Source organism: Lynx canadensis, chromosome A1 (genome assembly GCF_007474595.2).
Source record: "Lynx canadensis isolate LIC74 chromosome A1, mLynCan4.pri.v2, whole genome shotgun sequence".
NCBI classification, from domain to species: domain Eukaryota; kingdom Metazoa; phylum Chordata; class Mammalia; order Carnivora; family Felidae; genus Lynx; species Lynx canadensis.
The window spans coordinates 80,143,589-80,163,893 of record NC_044303.2 but is presented as its reverse complement, the minus strand read 5'-3'; the positions used below and the strand labels follow the sequence as shown (position 1 = coordinate 80,163,893).

Genomic DNA, 20,305 nt, shown 5'->3' with positions numbered 1-20,305 from the left:
AGATATAGCAAGACGCGGCTACAGACCTTTCACTAAAGCTTCCTCATCAGAGATAAATATTCTTTCTCGGAGTAAAAGAACAGACGCTCTAAAACCACCTTGTGAGTCAAGACTGCCCCAACTCCCCTCACATTCTCTATTTAGTTGAAGCTTGTCACCCATTGTTTTTTAATCCTTTCTCCAGAAAGACCATCCTTTCTGTGTTTTCCATTTTAGCAAAGTCTTTGTTTTCTACTCGAGAACTTTTCACTTTCTCCCTCTCTCTGGCTCCAAACCATCCCACAGACAGTGAGGCAGTGCGAGGGCTGTGTCCCTGTGTCTATCCTTTGCGGCCGATTTTAGTTCTGCGACACTATGACAAATTCCTCCTGTCACTGACTGTGGCCAAGTCATACCGGCCACCCAGGGAGGTCTGCTTTCCTGGCCTCCAGAGAGCTGGATCCATGCTTCCTGCTTGTTTTTCCATAAACAGAGGAGGAAGCCTGTGATATTTCCCTTCTTCTTAGGGGCCCAGATTTCCAACAATGGGACTAGTGCTCTAGGGAATTGTGGGAAAGAAGCGCTCTCCTGGATTCCTGTGTCGCGCACTGGAGGCATCTCAGGACCGCACATTCTTTATAGCTTACCGACAAGCCAAGGGAGAGGAGAAAACCTCAGAATACATTGCTTTTTTTTTTTTTTTTTTTTTTTTTTGCGAGGGGGAGAGAAAGGTATGGCTGCTTGCAGAAGCATCCCATAAATTTTCCAGGGCTTGGAGCCCTGGAAGGGGCCTGGAGGTTGAAGCTGGTGCTGAAGACAGTGTGGAGCCCAGCACTTCCTGGGGTGGGCACAGCACCTGCACCACCAGGCCCCCCTGGCTGCACCCTAATACCTGGGAGAATCTACAGTGTGCAGCCAGTCTCCCCAGCCGAGGTCGCAGGGTCAGCGCGGCCCACGGCATATTTGATCTCAGGGAAGGCCTTTGTTCTCTGGAATTCTCTTCATCCCAGAATCACACCAGACGGGCTCTTAGATCTTCAAGGCTGCTGCCCCATCTCTCGAGATAAGTAACAACTCAGCACCAGCTCAGCATGGGCTGCAGAGGGCTTTCAAGTCTCTACAAGGCCCCACCTCAGGAACCTTCCCTCCCAGGAACCCAGCACATGCCTCACGCACTTGCCCCATGCCAAGCTCCAGCCTGCTGCTTTGGGGTCCATTAGCCCGACAGCCTTAGCTCTGGGCTCCCGCTCTTTCGAGCAAAGCAGCAGGGGACGAGGAGTGATATTTCCCTTTCCAGAAACCAGTGTGTGGGCTTTACTCTCAGTCACGGTCAAGACAAAGAGAAAGCAGAAGACTCAAATCCTGAAACTCAGGAGCGTTCCCACCACTGACTTACAGTCTGATCCCGGGTCACTTAGTGGGGAAGGTGTCTGGGTTCCAACTCCGCATCGGCACTGACAAAGAGAGAGACCTTGAGCAAGCTGTCTAAACACATTGTGCCTCTGTTTTCTCATCTGTAAATTGGAGGTAATAATAGTTACCTACTCAGGTAGACACAGTGTGTTTCCCATGAGGCCTGTGGACCAAGACATGTGGAGAAGGCCCACAAGTAGGCCCATATAAATAACTGTCTACTCTCTTCGGTAACTGTTTTCAGCCGCTTCTGCTACAAAGCTCTTCCAGCTAAAAGAGCAGCCCCCTTTTTTCTGACCTGACCTTCCCCCGGGAAGAGTCCTTGGCTCAAATGGGCAATGAGGCAGGGGTTCTGGAGCCTAGTAGACAAACAGGGGAGGAGATAAACTTGCCACAAAGAAGACCTATTTCTTAATGGACATCGTTAAGAACCAAGGTAATACCTACTAAAGCCAGAGGTCAACAAGAAGTTAATAAGTAGAAGGGCTGATGTTGAATACAACAAACTGCCTCTCCGTTGAAGACTGTATACACCCATAAGCCTCTAGTAAAACGACTCAAAACGGCAAGTGACTCCAACCGCCTCCCTACCCAACACTCTAATTCAGTGGTTCCCAAACTTGGGCGTCAAGTAGAATGCACCTCCAGGCTCCATCCCAGAAAGCCTGACCAGAAGACCTAGACTGGGAGCGAACCAGCCTCCCCAGGAGGGCGGAGGGGTCCAAGGTCCGTGCTCTGGGAAGCATGGCCAGACAGTGAACGCTCTCAGTCCCATCGTGAGTCAGAGGGCAGATGCTCAGGGGAACGGGCCGCATCTAAGCGGTTTTGGAGGAAGGCACAGGGGCCGGCGCCTGCCTCTGTAACAGGCAAGGGAGGCTCTCTTCCCATTCTAAGTCTGGAAACTGGGGCCCAGGATCTGCGGGACCAGGGGAGAGCACCGTTTATGAGTCCAGTCTTCTGCCATGAAGCCCTTACCAGTGTTAGGATCAGTCCCACGTGAGACTCATGAGACTTCCACCATCCCCAGGAAGAAAACCAGGGTATTAGAAAAGTGGTTTTAGGGCCAAGGGGTGTGGAGACAGCACACCAGGGCACACGCTCTCAGCACGATTCAGCGTGGCCTTTCTAGGTCCTCCTCCTTCTCACAGAGTGTGTCTGCCACTCTGACTCGTGACTCTGGGCCAAGTCCTACCTGTCGTGTGTGCCTAAGGACCATAAGAGTCAACGGTTCCAGCACCTAGGCTTTCACCTTCCTCAACCAGGACACGTGGAGACGACAAACAGACAGACTTGAGCTTTAAGAAAACTTTGGCCTGGAACGTTCTGGTGAAAGTCTATGGACTTCCCAGGCCGGGTCCTGAACTGGAGAAAGCAGAAAAGTAGAGCTAAAGTTTCTTTCCAAGCTGGAGTAGCACTTTTTCGCTCACCACCTTTAAAAGCCTTGTTTGTTTTACGTGAGGACAGAATGATGAAAATAACAGAATTTCAACCAAACCACGAAGGCAGCTTCCCAGGGTCCTGTGTGTGCACCCTGCCCACACAGGGAGCCTGCCACAGTCACCTGGGAAGTCAGGAATTCTATCAGAGCGTGCCGAGGGTGGGGTGGGGATACAGTGTGTTCCCTGGGATTCTAGTCCCAGTTGGAACATCTGTGTCCACAACGGAAGAGACTGCCAATGACCCACGTTCTGTCAAGTTTGGTGAAGAGTGGCTCCAACTACTTAAACCCAACTTACAAAATCCCATTTGCAATCACAAGTGCAGTGCCAGGGCCGGCAAGGCAGCTCTAAATGCACCTGAGCGCCTCCCAGCCCTGCTGTTCCAGGGCCAGACTCCCACTGGGGAGAAAACGCAGGGTTTCTGCCACTGTGTACCCACATGGGTTACAACGGATACACTCTGGTCCTGCTCGCCCCTCGCCCCACCCACTCCCCCAAAGCCTCTCATTTAAAGGCAGGAGAAGACTCTCCCCTAAGGATGGGACCCAGACACCAGCTTCCCAAGGCCACAAACACGTTTCTCCTGGGTACCCCGGTGCCTCCCACGCCACGTGACTGACAGCCTTCCCTCTAGAAGCCAGAGTTTTGCTCAAGCTTAGGAGAGGATGCCGCAGGCTACGTTTTAAATTACTGGCTTTCGTGGGCGGCCCCCGCCTGTAACGCACACGACAGAAGTGGGGACCCCAAGGGAAGGCAAACTTGAGGAGTTCTCCGGGGAAGGCCAGCTCTCTGGGAACCTGGGCTGGGTCATGGCCGCGCGCGCGCTCGCGTGTACACACACACACACACACACACACACACACACACACACACACTTAGGTGAGCACGCATGAACTGCCTTGTGCTGAGGCCACTCTGTGTCCCTGCCACACTCTTGCCCGCGAATCAGAGCCCGTGAACGGGACCCAGGACTTACCGCCAGGACGCTCTGGGCCAGGAGCCCCACTGTCACAGTCCCCAGCAGCAGCCACCTGGAGGGAGAGAGAGGGAGGGAGAGGGAGAGCCATGAGCGCGCCGGCTCGGCTGGGCAATCCCCGGGTCACCCGCAAGGCCCCCCGCGCGCAGGACCCACGGGGACGCGGCCGAAGGTGGCTTACCGCCGCAGGGCAGGGCTGGACGCCGAGCACTGGTGACGGTCCATGCTTCCGATCCGGCCTCCCCGGGCGCCGCTCGGTCCCTCCTAGCCTGGAGGGCGAGAGACAAAGCGGCCTCAGCAGGGGCTGGGGAAGGAGCATCCCGGGCCCCCGGGCCCCAGCCGCGGGAAAGCTGGGCGCGCCCCCGCGCCCCTGTAGGGGTGACAGAGAGCGGCCCCGAGACCAGACGCAAGAAGGGGGAGCCCTCCACTTAGGCCCCGCTCGGCGCTACTTCGCTGAGGCCGCCCGGCGCCCCCTCCCCCCTTCTCCCCAGCAGAAGCGCGCACGGCCCCGGTCTGCTGCGGGCGCCCCGAGTCCCAGCCCCCGGCCCGGGGCTCGTTGTCCCCGGGGCCGCCCTCACCTCGCGCCCGGCGCCGGCGGCCGTCCGCGCGCATCCGCCGGGGCGGGAGCGCAGGCTGCGCGGTGGCCCTGGCGGGTCCCCGGTGCCCGCCCGGGTCCTCGGTCCTCCGCCCGGTGGGCGAGCGCGGGGGCGGGGGGCGCGGGGTCGCGGGGCGGCCGCCGGAGGGTGAGGAGCGCAGAGCCCTGGCGTCCCGGCGCGCGGCTGCCACAATCCCAGGGCCGCGCGCTCCCGCCGCCTCTTACCCGCGCCGCAGGGTCCTCCCCTTTGAGACGCCGCCCGCGCGCCGCCGAGGGGAGGGGGCAGCGCCAACAAATTGAGGAGCTCGCCGGGCCGCGCTCAGGTCTGCGCCGCGAGCCGCCGCGCCCCGGACGGTGCGCAGCGCCCGCGCCCCGGCCCTCCGCGAGCCCGCCGCCCGCCGCCCGCCGCCCGCCGCGGCCCCCGAGCGCCGGCCCCCGCCGCCACCCGCCGCCCCGGGCGCGCCACCATGGGGCCCCGGCTCGGCGTCTGGCTGCTGCTGCTGCCCGCCGCCCTCCTGCTCCACGAGGAGCGCAGCCGGGCCGCTGCGAAGGTGAGTCCCCGGCCGGCCCCGCGCCCCGGCGTCGCGCCCCGCGCCCCGGCGTCGCGCCCCGCGCGGCCCCTTTGTCCCCGGACCGAGCCGCCCGCCCCTCCGGGGACGGGGGGGGGAGGTCGCGCGGGGGCACGGCCGGGTGCCCTCTCCGAGCCGGTCCCCGCCGGTGACTCCCGGTGGGCTGCGCTGGCGCATCCGTTAGGGAACCTCCTTTGTTGTGGGCTGGGTGGGGGCGAGGTGGACGAGTCCCCGGCGCCCCGGGCGAGCGCAGCCGAGCGGGGTGCGCCCCGTGCCCGGGACTCCGCGGGATTTGAACTCGCAGCGCGGGGGGCCTCGGCGGCCCGGCGCCCTCACCTGCCCCGGGCGCCCCCGGGTGGGCCGCGGCCCGGTGGGCAGGGCACGCGCGCCCACGCCGCTCACAGCCCCACACTTGCGCCCGGGAGTCGCTTTGGGCGTGTTTCTCCCGTTCTTGGGCGACTCTGCTGGTTGATGCTGAACAGTTCTGGGCCGTTTGCCTGGAAACAGCTGTATCTTTGCTTTCCCACGACTGTGCTGTTGCGGGAGGACCGGCCGGAGCACCAGTGGGGCTCCTGTGCGGCGCGGCTTGAAAAGTTAGGACCCCTTGCCTGTTACTTGTATACGTTGAACAGCTACAACCACGTTATATCTGGGAGCGAAAGCAAAGCGAAACTACATCTTAGTGTTCTAAGCACAAATTGTTTTCCTCGTTTTCATTTCCTCCGCTGTGTGTTTGCCCGGAAAGGATCTGGGAGCTCGGCTTGCTGGAGTAAAGGCTCTCAGCCCCGGTGGGTCCTTGATGTACTGCTCTTTCCTTTTTTTCCCTTCCCCTCAGACAGAATAAAGACGTCCGCCGTTACCCAGTGGGGGAGCCTTGTAGACAAAACCCCGGGAGAGTGTGGCTTCTTGGCCCAGTTTGCACCCCCCCCCCCATTTAAAATTATTTTGCTTCTTGCCACTTTTCCCACTTACTGGCTCACTGTTTCAGATCCTAATCTTGCTCTTAGGTTTTGTTTGTTTGTTTGTGTTTACTTCTCTTCTGGAGGATTGATTGCCACCAGCCCCGCTTCACTCTTCACTGGGTGTAAAATGTATTGACTGTTAGGTGCCAGGAGAAGCCGGTAGTTCGCACACATGCCTCATCATCCCAGACCTGACCCTTTACTGGCTGCTCCTTCATCGGTGTTGAAAAGGCTGGTGATCACAGCAGCAATTAACTGCAGACGATTTCTCCCAGCCCCGGAGTCGGGCCAAGCTCCATGCTCGGTTTAAACGCTCTTCAGTAATGGTGACAAAATACTTTCAAAAGAGGAGTCTCTAGAACACGTTATTTGGGTGCAGAAATATTGACCAAAAGATTTATGACTTCCAAGGAGAGATTGCTAAACTTGGTGGCAAACAAATGAGAGAAAGTTCTCTAATTTGGAAATATGAATCTCTGACTTAGAGTGTCTAATTGAAAATCTTAGCAAAGCAAAGCTAATTGTCAGAGCTAGCTTTCCAAACAGCCAGGACTTTAAAGGATGAGCCACTCACTTACAGGGACCCCTGTTCCTGCCTGGGAAACCAAACTCATTGCTCTTGAGTTTGGGATGCTTTCACTTCCCTTTAATTATTCTCTTAGGCCCAAGCACATTCCTTTCCACTGGCTTGGCTCTAAGCCACAAGGTATCACATAGTATCTTAGGATATCTGGCGTGTGAATGGACACTCTCTGGTCAATCACCAGTTGACTTACCAGGCATTACCATTGTACTTCATTTTTCCTTGCTTAATTAGAGATACATGGATATGAGTTATGGATGTACACAAAAATCCAAAAGTAATAATTTGTCTAATTTTAAAATTGTTTCACGCTTCATGCCATCAAGAACATTTTTTTGCTTACTTCTTTGCAGAGTTACCAAAAAGTTGAAATGACTTCAATATTCATCCAATCAAAATACATTGAAAAGTACATTTGAATGCAAAGATGCTGTAAGTCAATCAAATCTGAACTCAGAAGCCAACACGAATGATTCTTGGGTCACCTGTGCCTTTGAAAGAGTGTCTGAGTCACACTTTTACCTGCATTTGTACCTGTCCCAACATCACCTCCTGTGCTGGGCGAGAAGTGCACTCCCCACTCCCCATATGAAAGGCTATTTGATTTTATATTTGACCATATCTGCCGTGGCCCTATTGTTCATTTACTAGTAGATGGGTTTTATCGGCCAGTGACTTTTCCCCAAGCCGAATCTGCCCCGACTCTCCTGCACAGCTTTTCTTTCTGAGACAGGAAAGGAGGAATAGGGTGCAAGCCTGAGACAAAACTGTGCCCTTCGTGTTATGGCCGTGAGTGCCCTCTGTTCTCAGTTAAGCAGTCAGACGGAAGGGAGGTGTCCCCACCACATGTGGCCTTCAGACTCCTCCCTCACTGGTCCCAGGGACACCCCTTAACAGAGATTATTTCTCAGGATCAGAAATGTGCACTTTCCTATGTGTGTGGTGATGCCTGCCCAGTGGTGTTGGCACCGTCAGGCCCTCACTCACTCTCCTGGGACTCAGTGACCCGGAACTGCAATGAAGTGAGAGTTAGTTCCCGTGTGAGTATGGACTGTGTTCTGCTGCAAATGTAATTTAAACGAGAAGGCTGATTTCCAATTTAGACCCAATGACAGCGACACTACCAGCAGCCCAATATTTCAGGAGTGCCATTGGTGAAGACATGATCCAAACCATCGTGTTCTTAACGTATAGACTTGATCAGAAGGAAGGTGTATGCGACAACTAGGTAACAACCGGCAGGAAGAGTGTGTGTGCATTGTGAGTGTGTAAGGGTGGACCCTCACAGATTTATTAGTGGTGTCGATTAATCACATACGCAAAGAGCCAGTGCGGTTTAGGGACGAGACAGTCTTCAATTTTATCTGCTTTGATTAAGCAAATGAATTTGGAGGACTCATTCACCCTCCACCTCCGGCCCTGGCAGACTTGCCCCTTCTCCCAGGGACCCCTCCCTCCCTTCCTTTGTTCCACACATGTGCCCTGGGCCCTTCTTCATGCCCTGCGCTCTGCCTGGTGATGGCCGGGCCACAGTGAAGGGGACCCACCCCGCCTCTGGAAGCTTGCGGTTCGGCAAGAAGTGCTGAGCAGCAGGTCAACACCACTCAGGCTGGTCAGTGCTGCGGTCGAGGTAAATCGAGGGCCGGGAGAGCCTCTAACCAGCTCTAGGGAACTCAGGGAAACTTCCCTGAGGACATCCCACCTCGAAATCAGAGGGGAAAATAGAATTATAAGCTCAGTGTATTATTTTCATGAGTTGTTACGGTACATTATACTCAGAAGGGGGGATAAATCTACCCACCTGTTCTTTCGTATTCCTCCAGGGGTTTGCATTTAAAAATGAGCCTAAGGCTCCCTCCTGTGAGATACCAACATGTCATTGCCTCTGTTATTAACATGGTAGCTGAACTTTCCTCCCGGAAGGGTAGAGACACTGAGGGACGAGGTCTCGGAGAACAGAGGTGAGAAGTTCCCAGCTCCCACCAGTGGCCCTGAGATTGGTGGTGTCCCCTCTCCTGAGGCTGCAGGCCCATCAGGATGTTTGGAAAGTTGCCGCATGGATGGCTGATTCTAGACTGGAGTGCCTTTAGGAACTGACCCAGAAAACCTACCCTCACTTGGGCAAGGACATGAGGGAATTCACAAAACCCTGCATTATTCATTAACAAGACTGTTGGCAAATGTCTTGGGACTGGTAGGGATGGTCATAACTTTACCAGTTCAGTTATTGGTTAAGAGCTGGTAAAGGTTTTGCAGACCAGTCGAACCCACAAGCGAGGCTCTAAGACAAACCCTTTTAGAAATCCGGAGGGCATCAAGACTGGAATAAGTTACAACACTTGTTTTGCAGAAGTATATACAATGTTTGTTATAACATTTGTTCCAGAAATTTAAAAAGGATTAACCTCATTAAAATGCCTCTCCAGCACATTCGGTATTTTGAATTCTTGAGGTGGAGTGAGCAAAAGCAACAATAGAATGCCTAAAATAATATCATTAGGGGATTGTTCTTCCTGGTATTATTAAACAACCACTAAAAAATGTCAACTGTAAAACAATACAAAAGAATATTCCTACCATTCTGACGTGTACAATGAAAGAGGATATAAACCAGAACACGTTTCAATGGTTAATTTCTTTTGAGGAGTTGAACCCCGTAAGAATGACTGGGGTTAATATTTTTCTCGTCCGGCAGCCGGTGAGCTGCTTCCAGCCTTTGTTTCCCTCCATTGTTCTCCTGGCCCCAGTCCAGTGACATGGGTCTCTTCTAGTTTTCTTCTGCGTCTCCCTTCTGCCTTCAGCGTGGCTGTGCCGTGGGGTCTGCTCAGCTGGCTCCTCTGTCCTCCCCGTGCTATCTCCTCTCTCGCTGGGGAGATCTCCTGGAAGGATTCCTCATCATTCCCTGAAGGGGGCTCCAGACTTTTCTCTTGATTTCCAGTCTTGGGTCTTCATGTTCCTGTGGGACAGGTCACCTTGGCTCTGGTCTCAGACTCAGTGAGAGTGTTCAGAACCCAACTTGCTGCTTTTTACCCACCCCGGACCGCCTGCCCATCCCGACTGTGGTCTTTTGGTCGTTGATGTCCCCGTGGCTCCTGACGCTCAGCTTGGACACAGTGGCTTCACCCCGAGGCCTCGCCCTCTCTGCTTTCCCACCTCCGCGTCACTCAGTCCCCAAGACTGCATTGTCTTAGTTCTAGGGGCTTCACTGTCCCTGCCTGCTTTCTTCTCCCACGGCCATGGCCCCCTTCCGGTCTGTGCACCTTGGGCCGGGTGGCCACAAAGCCCTCCGGCTCCCGCGCCTCGTTGCGGCCACAGGTTCTGTCCATTTGTCATGTTGTCATGAGGCTAACGGTATTCAGAGATCCTGCTTAGGACCACATGATTCCCCTGACAGTGGCTATGTGCTGTCTAACCAAACCTTCCCTTCTTTTCAGCTGGGTGGTTTGTGTTTGTTTTTTAATAAAGACTTTATTTTTTATAGAGCAGCTTTAGGCTGACAGGAAGGTGCAGACAATGCCCCCCACCCCCCCTCACCCCCCACTTGAGCACAGCCTCCCCCATTATCAACATCGCCCGCCAGAGCGCTCCGTTTGTCCCAATGGATGAGCCTATGGTGACGCATCATCGTCACCCAGACCCAGAGTGTCTGGTTTACATGAGGGTCACCCTTGGTGTTGTGCGTTCTGTGGGTTTGGACAGATGTGCAGTGACATGTCGCCGTCACTGAATATCACACCAAGCATTTTCACTGCCCTCAAGATCCCCTGGGCAACTCTGCTCCTCCTTCCCTTCCCCCACCCTCCTGGCAACCACTGATCCTTTTATTGTCTCTATAGTTCTACCTTTTCCAGAATGTCATATAGAACGTAGCCTTTTCACACTGGCTTCTTTCTCTTGGGGATACGCCTTTCAGGTTCCTCCGTGTCTTTTCATGACTTCATAACTACTGTGTTTTTAGCACTGAGTAAGAGTCCACCTTCTGGACGTACTGCTGTTTATTCATCCATCACCTACCGAGGGGTATCTTGGTTGCTTCCAGGTTTTGGCGATTATGAATAAACCTGCCGTGAACATCCAAGTGCAGGTTTTTGTGTGGACATAAGTTCTCGCCCCCTTTGGGTAAACACCTGGGCATGTGATTGCTGGGTAGTATGGCGGAAGCATGCTCAGCTATGGGTGCCCACCATGCTGTGTTCCAAGGTGGCTGTGCGTCCCCACCGTTATCATTATGAATGAGAGTTCCTGTGTCTCCACCACACCCTCCTCAGCACTCGGCATTGTCAGTGTTGGGTTTTGGCCATTCTCCATAGTAAGTGTGTCTCGTGGTGTCTCATTGCCACTTTAATTTGGATTGGGTTTGCGTGCCCTCCGCAGCCCGGATCCGTGGAATTTATGTGGCCTTCTTCTTCATGACTCCCCAACCTAGAGGTTGGGTAATTGTCACAAAGGACCAGTCTCTGTGTTCCATGGGATGATGTAATCGCTTTGAGCCTCAGGTCCCTACTCTAGTAATACAATGTCCGTGGGAACCTTCACATTGCCCAGTGCAGTTGTGCCCTTAAAGCAGGTCAGAACTCAAGAAATGTGGGGTGTTATCACTGCCGCGTGGCTGGGATCTCATCGTCTTATGTGTGTTAGTCTGACGCCCCTGACAATTCCGAGACACTGGAGGACACGGTTTCTTTTGAAAACGCCCCCACTATGCGAGGAGCGCCTGACCCATGGAGGGAAATCACTGAGCTCTTGTCATCGGTGCTAGTGTTTGTGGGTCGCAGTCAACTCTCCACCCTGCTGGGACCCCAGGCTGGCACATGGGAGTGGTGTTTAATCTCTGTGGCGGTGTCGGGGAACGGGAATAAAATTAGTGCCAAACAAAGGTGTTTCCTCTTCATTTGGAATTTGGAGTAGTTACTGCACCATAGACTAAACACGACTTGGAAATATACACAGTGCTGAACTCTTGACGTAAATAGTTCATTCCGTGGTTTAGTGACATTCCTCGCTTTGCCATCTTTGATTTTTCATCTGCTCACTATAAGAACGTTTCATGTCACCTGAGTTGTGAGTCTTGCTGGATTTGTGGTGAAGCACAAGACAAACGAAAGCACCCAATGGGACATTAAAGGAATAGTCCATGTGCCATGTGGCGTTGGTTTCACCTCCTGCTGATGAAGGACAATTCTTGAACCCCCTCATCTTCTACTGCTCTTAGAATCAGTACTTTGTTCAGAGTTTGGGAATGACTTTGTTCGTTACTGAATACATAGCTCAGTGGCCTGTGGGCATTTCTTTCTGGGTCCGATAACAGCAGGTTGTGGCTTGGTCTGGGTGAAGCCGTAATGGGAGTCCATTGCTTTCCACATGTACTGACAGTCGGAGGAGCTGTTTGTACCCTCTCTCAGAGAGAGTCTAGCCACTTAAAGTAAATGTCGTGCAAACCCAGCGGAATATTTTGGAGACCTAGTATGCCTGTGTCTGACGTTTTCGTTAAAGTTGTTAAAAGTTTTATTGAGTGTTTGCTTTAGAAAATCAACATATTCCTCCATGGAGAACAGAACCCAGGGCTTTCTAGTTGTAACTCGGAATGCCTCCAGAGCTGTTGGCACAAGTTTTCATGGCAGCCGCTCACACTTGGTGATGGGAAGAGGTTCAGAGAGGTGGGTGGCAGGCCACGGGGGTGCCTTCACTTGGGACAGGTGAATCTTCCCTGACATATGTCAGCTAGCACGTGGGGCATTTGTCAGGCCTCAGGATGTTACAGTTAAACCGAGGATAACTATACTGGTCTATTCCTTTGTTTCTGATAAGGAAGTGTTAATGGATACTTATACATACATGTGTAAGTGTATAATGTATCTATCAGTGGAAGATTGGGGGCTACGTCTCCAACAGTATTTTTTATAGAGTAAACATATTATTTTATAATACAAAGAAACAACCACAGTTTATTCTAAAACCCCACAAGGATCCTTTCAAGCAACCAGTCGGCACAGGAGTATTTATTCCTACGTCATCCAAGAGCGTCAGCCCTAAAATGTCATTTTAAAATACAGGCAACTCCTTTTCCTAAGTAGCGTTAATTTTTCAAGTCACGTTTTAGAATTTTTTTTTTTTAAAAAGAATACAGTAACACTTGAATGTCACAGAGTTATTACCGAGTCGTGTGAAACTTACTTACCAAGTCCAGACCATTCCTGGAGAAAGGCTTGAGTGAAGGTAACATTGCTGTCTTTTTATACCTCTAACATGCAAGGTTTTATGAGGAAGAAAAAGGTCATGGGACCTATCACGTGGCCCATTTTCTGTCATGTCCATTTGGAAAATACTTGATCTGACTTTATGTCTTAAGTAGAAGTAATGGTCTATGAAGGGGTCAGCTCAATTCCAGGGACTCAGTGAGCCAGGCAGAAGCAATGTGTCATTCTCTGGGACGCTTGGCTTGGGCTGTGCACACACCGCTTCTTGGAAAGACCATTGCGATGTCTCAGAGGCATCCGGAGAGGAGCCCCACGTGGGGCAATGGACACTGCGGTTAAATTCAAGGGTGCTGGTTCCCCTCCTGCTGCACCTGTCCCCAAGCTGTGGGACCCTGTGCAACTTCCCTCCCTCTCTTCGCCCACATTTCCTCACCTGGACCATGGCGATGGCGGTGGTTGGTGCCTGGCTAAGAAGACATGTATGCAGATTAAATGAGTTAATGTTTACCGGGCGTTTATACAGTGCTGGGCACCATTCTCTTTGTTAAATGAAAAATCAGCACTGAGGAATAAGTAGTGAAGTAATTCTGTCATCAAGGCACCCCGAAGGTCACCTGGCCCAGTAGTTCTGGAACCTGTGCTCACAGCAGATTCTCCCGGGGCTTGGTGAAGCACAGGTGCCAGGCCCCCTCCTAGAGTCCCTGATTCGGGGGTGCGTTGTGCACCTGAGAGCTGCCTTTCTAGCAGGTGATGTGCGGCCGCTGTTCCAGAGGCCATGGGTCTTGTCCATTCCTTTTTCTTACGGGGCCAGCTGCTTGAGGATGTGGGCTATCCACCTGCTCTTCTGGGCGTTAGTTTGCCCTCAAGTAGAAGCTGAACCGTTGTATTGAAAATGACTCACAATTCTCGTTTTCTTCTTATTGGTTGTTGTTGCCACTGGCAATCCCAGTTCTAGCCCTGTGGTGCCATTTGAAGGGGGAGAAGTGGGAAGAAGGTTCTAGAAGTATATATGTGGAGTGTCTGTGTTTGAGAGTTAATTTGAGGGGGTTTTGGCCGATGAGAGTTGAGAAGATGCTGGTGCCTTGTGGTCTTCCTCTCCTCAGGACATGGGACATGTGTCTTCTCAGGATTATCTACCTTAAGTCAGAATTTTTGCCATCTCTAAGACTCTGTTCTCACACACACACACACACACACACACACACACGCAGACACCTGCTGAGAATGTGCACAGGCTGTTTGCTTACAGGCTGGCCGGGCCAGAGGGCAGGTGGGTTGTGAGGCTGGCCCCCCAGGGCGTGGCTGCCATGTCTTGCTGTGGCCCCCCGCCCCCCATGGGTCTCTGTTGCTTGCCCTCCTCATGAGGAGTTTCTGTTTCGTGTCCTATTACCGCTGAATCTATTTCCTGGATATTAAAGGCCATTTGGGGTTAGTGGTTTAAAATAACTCCTAAATTTTGGTCAGGAAATGGCCTATAAAATTGAGATAAACTTGCCAAAGCAGGAAGATGGGGGAACCACTACAGTATGAGTAGTTCAGCTTCTGGGTCGGACGTATTTTGGAGAAGAGTGCAGCCATGGTCTAAGCTCAGTTCTGTTCACTGAGAAACTGGGGAGGGGACGCTCTTTATTCCATAGGGTGTAGCGGGCAGTGTTCCTGGCTCATCCCTTGTCTTTGACAAGCATTTTGGCACGTAGATGTTATGCTGACGACAGATGCGTTTTATCAGTTGGTTCAAACAACTCCGAACAAACAGCTATCAGGCGCCTTAGTAATAATTAGATTTTGTTTTTCCAAATGCTGAACACAATAAGATTGTATTTCTTTATTCTGGAATTCAGGCTCTTAAAACTTGAAAAAAAATTTATAGTTAATCATTTTTTAATAATTTCTTGGTGACCTTAGATAATTTCTCTGCTCTCATAAAGTGATTATGTGTGAGTATAGGATAGACTTACACGTCCTTCCCTTGACTGGATAATTCATTTAAAACGTACCTAACTTTGGGCATTGTTTTAGGCCAGAAGGCGGATTTGTAATCAAAGCACGCCCCCTCTTTTTTCTTACATCCTTGAAAATAAAATAAATAAAGCTAAGAATTCACTTAGGCACCTAGCATAAAGTAATGGGTCCATAACTCAGTATCTTGCTTCTGGCATTCAAAATGTGTTCCACAAATGTGTGTTGAACACTCACTAGAGGTCGGAAAATATGCCGGCAGTTAGAAGAGTTCTTATGCTTTGTACTCTGCTCTGTGCCCAAGTTAAGGTAAGAGCAATTTTAATAATGGTATAATAGATGTTATACTGAACAATGAAGATGTTCATGGTGCTCTTTTTTGCCCCCAGAATTTTCACATAGGTTCTGAAACTGTAGAGAGATCATCACGCAGTCATAGACTCTGGGGCCAGACCACATGGGTTTGAATTCTGGGTTCACCGTTGACTTGCTGTTTGACCGTGGGCAGCCTTCTCAGCCTCTCTGTGCTTTGTTTTCTCATTTGACAGTAGGAGTGATGGTACTGTTCCTTTGTAGGATGATTGTGAAGACGGCGTATGTGATAATACATTCCAAGCACCTAAATGAGGAACTGTTATATCACGGGTCCCGGACACGTCAGCTGTCATTTATTTCATGATTATAAACGATGTGGACTGAAAAACATCTTCCTTTTACCTCTACATCATTCCTTAAAGTGTGGTAATTCCTGGGTAATTTACAGATTAGGATTATAACGGTATTCACATATTTCAATTAATTGAATAAGTTTTTATTGCATAATTTTAAGGGTATAATTTTATACCCAAGGTTGAAAACTGGGCTTTGAGGACAAAAATAAAACCAACACGAGCAAATTGAAAGGAAACACAGTGTAGTGATTCCGCACGGGAAGTGACCATATTATCGCAGTTTCTGACTCTCGCGAGATGCCCTGACGGTTGGTATTTGAGAGCCACTCAGAAGAAGGTGTCTTCTGGGGGTTTCTTCCTGCACGTGGTTAGTGTGAAAAGAGCATGGTTTAATAGAGTATTCTGCAAAAGTGGGAACCGCTTTCCAGAACTTTCTGCCTGACCTTGTTCACATGAGAAAGGGCATCTTATCCTGAGCCTGAGAAATGAAGGGTTCTCGGAGCTTTGTCTCCTCCACGTCCCAGATGCATGTGGTCTCTGGGAGTCTGAGACTCCACCTCAAGTGTCAGGGACTCTGGTAATTTTCCACCAGCACATCCGCTGAGTCCAGAGTTGATGGGTCTCACTGAAGACAACAACCCTATCTTTTAGTGATAAATTCCTCTGGAATCAGCCAGTCGTGGCGCTCAGCAAGCTGCTTTGGCCCGAGTGCAGATGTGGAGACAGATCCAAGAGGTGGCCCGCTCCGGTGCTGAGATCACATGTATCACCGGGCCTCATCCTGCAGGAACGGCCGAGTTTCTGTGAGAGACAGCGTCTACGGGGCTCCAGACCTGGGGCTTCCAGCCACATAACCCTCCGCTGCCGAGATCCGTTTTAGAATTCACAGAAGGTCGGGGTCAGGACGCCACAGACTGGGAGAGCATATGAAGAAAATCCAAACATGCTGACACATGGAGGATGTTTATCCGTTGAAAAGCCTAAGACGGAGAGAGCCCCATACATCTTGATAGAGAGCCTTTCTGCAGAGGTCTGTACGGGCCTTCGGGAAATGAGTCTTGCTTGTACATTTTACAGTAGAATGGTCATTTGGAGGATGTTAGGGTTTTCGTATATCAAGTACCTTCGGTTCCTCCGTATGTGCGTATACGTTTACGTGTTTGTATATACACACGTGCGCATGACTTAAATGTGTTATATACATTGATGTAATTAATGATTTTTGGTCCTTCCTTCATGCATTCATTCACGCGGTAAGTATCGTACTGGGCTGTGGAACAGAACAGACGAGAATTGTTGCCCTCAAAGATTGTTTGTGGAATTAATACAAACAAACAGTTTGGGCCTTCTGTCATACTGAACTAGAAAATACTTTAAAAGATGCCCCTCTTTGCTCTTTTAGGAGTGGCTCAGCCTCAGAAACTCAACTTTGTTAAAAGAGCTGTAAATATAAGGACCAAAGCTCTTTATTGGAAGTATTATCTACTTTGTAGATTATCTCTAACAGACCTTCAGGGCTGTTCCATTTATTTAGAAGGTAGGCGGGGGGCACCTGGGTGGCTCAGTCAGTGAAGTGTCCAATTTTAGCTCGAGTCATACCTCATGGTTGGTGGGTTCGAGCCCTACGTTGGGCCCTGCGCTGACAGCTCAGAGCCTGGAGCCTGCTTCGGATTCTGTGTCTCCCTCTCTCTCTCTCTGCCCCTTCCCTGCTCGTGCTCTGTCTCTCTCTCCCTCTCAAAAATGAATAAGCATTTAAAAAATTAAATAAAAAAAGCAATTAGGAATTTCAAAATATCTCTAGAGTAGGGAATGAGTTAGCCTGGGTCTCCTCTCGCCCTGGGAGTTATGCAAAACTAGCCAGGGAGAACGCTTTGGATTTGGGGAGGACAAAGGCAGCAAATGTGGAAATACCAGATGTAAGAATGGAGACTTCAAAGAGCAAATGTGTTTCTACAGTGTTCATGACTTCCAGGCATTTTGATGAGAGTGGTATGTGTCACAACAGTAATGGTGCAAGAATATTGTCCTTTGCCTTAAAATTGCTATGTGGCCAAGTCGGCAGCATCCTGTGTGAAGAGGCTGGACGCAGACAGAAGAAGGGATGATTTTGTAATCAACAGAGACGTACCCGAAGGACCTCTAGTTCCAGAAGACAGGGGTCACTCCATCCCACCCCCGACACGGCGAGCCCCATGGGACAGGCTGCCACCGTGTGCACCAACACCGAGAAATGAAGGGCTCGATGTTCTCTACCTAACATGTCCTTGAACTTGGAGGGGTTCTTGTCACAGTTAGCAATGAGCCCTTTTCTGTGGATTACGCTATTTGGCAAAATTGAAATTGTGCCGTAGGGACGTTTACCACGGTTCCTGGGCAAAACCAATCTAATGTGTGAGTTAGGGATAATGAATCGGGAACGCAGAGACTGTTTCTGTAAAAATATCGAGTGGCTTAAAGAAAGAAAACATGGGTCAAAGTTCTTGGCAAAAGATGTTGGGAAACTGTCCCAGGCAATTGGTAGGACACACCCTTTGTCATCTTGCAACTGGGAAGAGCTATTGATACAGGGGAAAGTTGTAAAAATCACTGATGAAATGTGTGATGTCGCAGAGCGTTTTTAGTGAGAAGTCATTATAGACCCGATCCTTAATGAGCTTAATTCCCTGAGTTGGCAATTCTCTTCCTAAATGAAGCCTCAGAGAGCAGAGAGGTGGGAAGATCAGCCGGTTTCCATTATGTCCAAACACCATGTAAAAATGCTGCCCTGAGTTTGAGTTCCCGTATCTGAGCGGAATTGCTTCTGACCTCAAGCCAGAATGACAGATGATGGACAGCTCCAAACGTTAACTCAGCTTGTTCTAGTCCTGGGTGATATGCCACTGTGTAATTTGAGAGGATATGGTATTAATTTGAAAGCTCTGCCTTGCAAAGCAAAATAATTAGGTTGAGTTTCTCATATTAATAGCTTCGTAGGCAGATGCAGCGGTCGCTGGCTTGTGTCGTGTTTTCTCCGTTCTTCCCAGATTCTGAGCCATGACGCATGTGCAAGCCATGGGCTGTGGTAGCCTGAGTACGTGCAAAGCAGAGGTGTCTTTCTATGCAACAGTTTTACGCAGTTTTGGTCTTAGTTTTTCAAAATTGGGGACTTGGCTAATCTGCATAGGTGTGCACTGTGGCACTGGGCGGTGAGTGTAACAGAAAATCACCAGACCTGGGCTCTCCGTCCATCCGGTTGGTCCTCCTGTGTGTGTCCCAAGCTGGATGAGGCCCTGGTATAAGGCGACTTTGAGTGGAATCCAGCATTTAGCACCAGTGGATGGAAAGTGACCGTATTTCTAAGAGCAGTTCTGGGGAAGAGGTCTAGCTGGGTACTGAGATTTGTTACAGCACTCAGGAACTTCTCATAATCGCAGAGTCTACCTGTGAATGTGAGTTGTGTTGTCTTAGCTTCTACCTGAGATTGCCATGCTGGTAACGGCCCTGAACACTTGCATTTCTCCTCACCCTCCACGTGGAGATAACCTCTCTTTGATGGCCTGCTGATCCTACCTGCTTACCCACCGGAAACCCTGCGGAGTTCCTGTCTCTGTCCTGTACCAGCGCCAGGCAGGTGGGACTGTGACAGCGGGGGGCTTGGAGCCCTATGGAGAGAACCACACACAGGTCTTCCTGACCTTTGGTCCCTCTCTCTCTTTCTAGTTAAATTAAGGATAAAAGGTGGTTTGGGATACCCACTCCCAAATTAGAGGCACTGGAAAGATTAAATTCAAGAAACAATCTAGTGACCATTTTGTAGTGTTTCAGATGAGCACATTGTGTGACTCAAACTTATACAATGTTGTGTGTCAGTGACCTCTCAAAACTGGAAAAAATATAATCAAACTTAAAAAAAATAAATTCAACTTACAAGTGAAAACTTATGGTCTAGACCACAGGGTGTTCTCTTCAGTTGGGGGCGGGTGTCCATGAACCCTCAGAATCATATGTATGTTAATGAGTCCATGCATGGTGCACTTTGAAGGAGGCGGTTCCTGGAGCCCTTATCAGACTCCGGAAGAGATACAAACCGCAAACTACAGGTCTAAAGGCATGTTTTTGGTAGCTGAGTTTTTAAATTTTATTTTAGGGAGAGTGTGGGCAGGGAAGGGTCAGAGGGAGAGAGAGAGGGAGAGTGAGAGGGAGAGAGAGAGAGAGAGAGAGAGAGAGAGAGAGAGAGAGAGAATCCCAAGCAGGGTCCACACTTAGCATGGAGCCCAACACGGGGCTCGATCCCACGACCCTGGGAGCATGATCTGAGCCAAAATCAAGAGTCAGATGCCCAATTGACTGAGCCCCCCAGGCGCCCTGGTAGCTGATTTTTATAGTAAGATCCATTGCACAAGATTCCTTATGGAAAAAGCTCTTGAATTTGGCAGAACAGAGCTAGGTTTGACCATCCCCCAAAGAGTTGGCTCTTAGAAGGAGGCAGGATGTAGGCACTTGTGAGGGTGACAGGAGAGCCTGCTGAAGGAGGACATTTTTTGGCACATATGATCTCATTGTCTCCATCAGATGTTTGGCATGCATCTCATTTTCCTGGAACCACTGATTTCTTTGCGTGTAAACATCCAACACTCCCCTGCGTTTCAGCCCCTCAGTTTTCCTGCCGTACCTCGCATGGTACGTGCCCATCACTGCACAGGACTTACACCAAGCCAGGCTCTCTTGATTGTCAAGGCTGTGCTAGAGAAGCTGAAATCTTGGAGGTGAACCTAGAATTTGTCTGCAGATGGTGGAACTGGGCGATGACTTCAAGAACCCAGTTCAGAGCCTTGATGTAAGGGGAAAGTGAGGGGGCCACGGAAGAGGCCGTCTGACCCACAGGGGAAGCCTTTCTAAGAAAACAAGACGGAGAGTGTCCTTACGAAGCCATGCTGTGGCTTCATGCCGTGGCGAAGGACTGCACGTTTGTGCAAGGCCGTT

At 50.7% G+C, this 20,305-nt stretch overlaps 2 protein-coding genes across 2 annotated transcripts in view; one reads left to right on the top strand and one right to left on the bottom strand.

The window, feature by feature from the left end:
* COL4A2 (collagen type IV alpha 2 chain) overlaps window positions 1-4,059 on the bottom strand; it is a 172,700-nt gene extending 168,641 nt beyond the window's left edge. The window contains exons 1-2 of the mRNA XM_030314074.2: window positions 3,989-4,059; window positions 3,808-3,862 (exon numbers count right to left, since the gene is read on the bottom strand). Of these exons, the coding sequence (XP_030169934.1) occupies window positions 3,808-3,862; window positions 3,989-4,032 (99 nt within the window). The 5' untranslated portion in view covers window positions 4,033-4,059. The remainder of the gene's footprint in view (window positions 1-3,807; window positions 3,863-3,988) is intronic.
* An 810-nt stretch (window positions 4,060-4,869) lies between these two features.
* The window catches only part of COL4A1 (collagen type IV alpha 1 chain), a 155,848-nt gene continuing 140,412 nt past the window's right edge, over window positions 4,870-20,305 (top strand). The window contains exon 1 of the mRNA XM_030314060.1: window positions 4,870-4,953. Within this exon, the coding sequence (XP_030169920.1) occupies window positions 4,870-4,953 (84 nt within the window). The remainder of the gene's footprint in view (window positions 4,954-20,305) is intronic.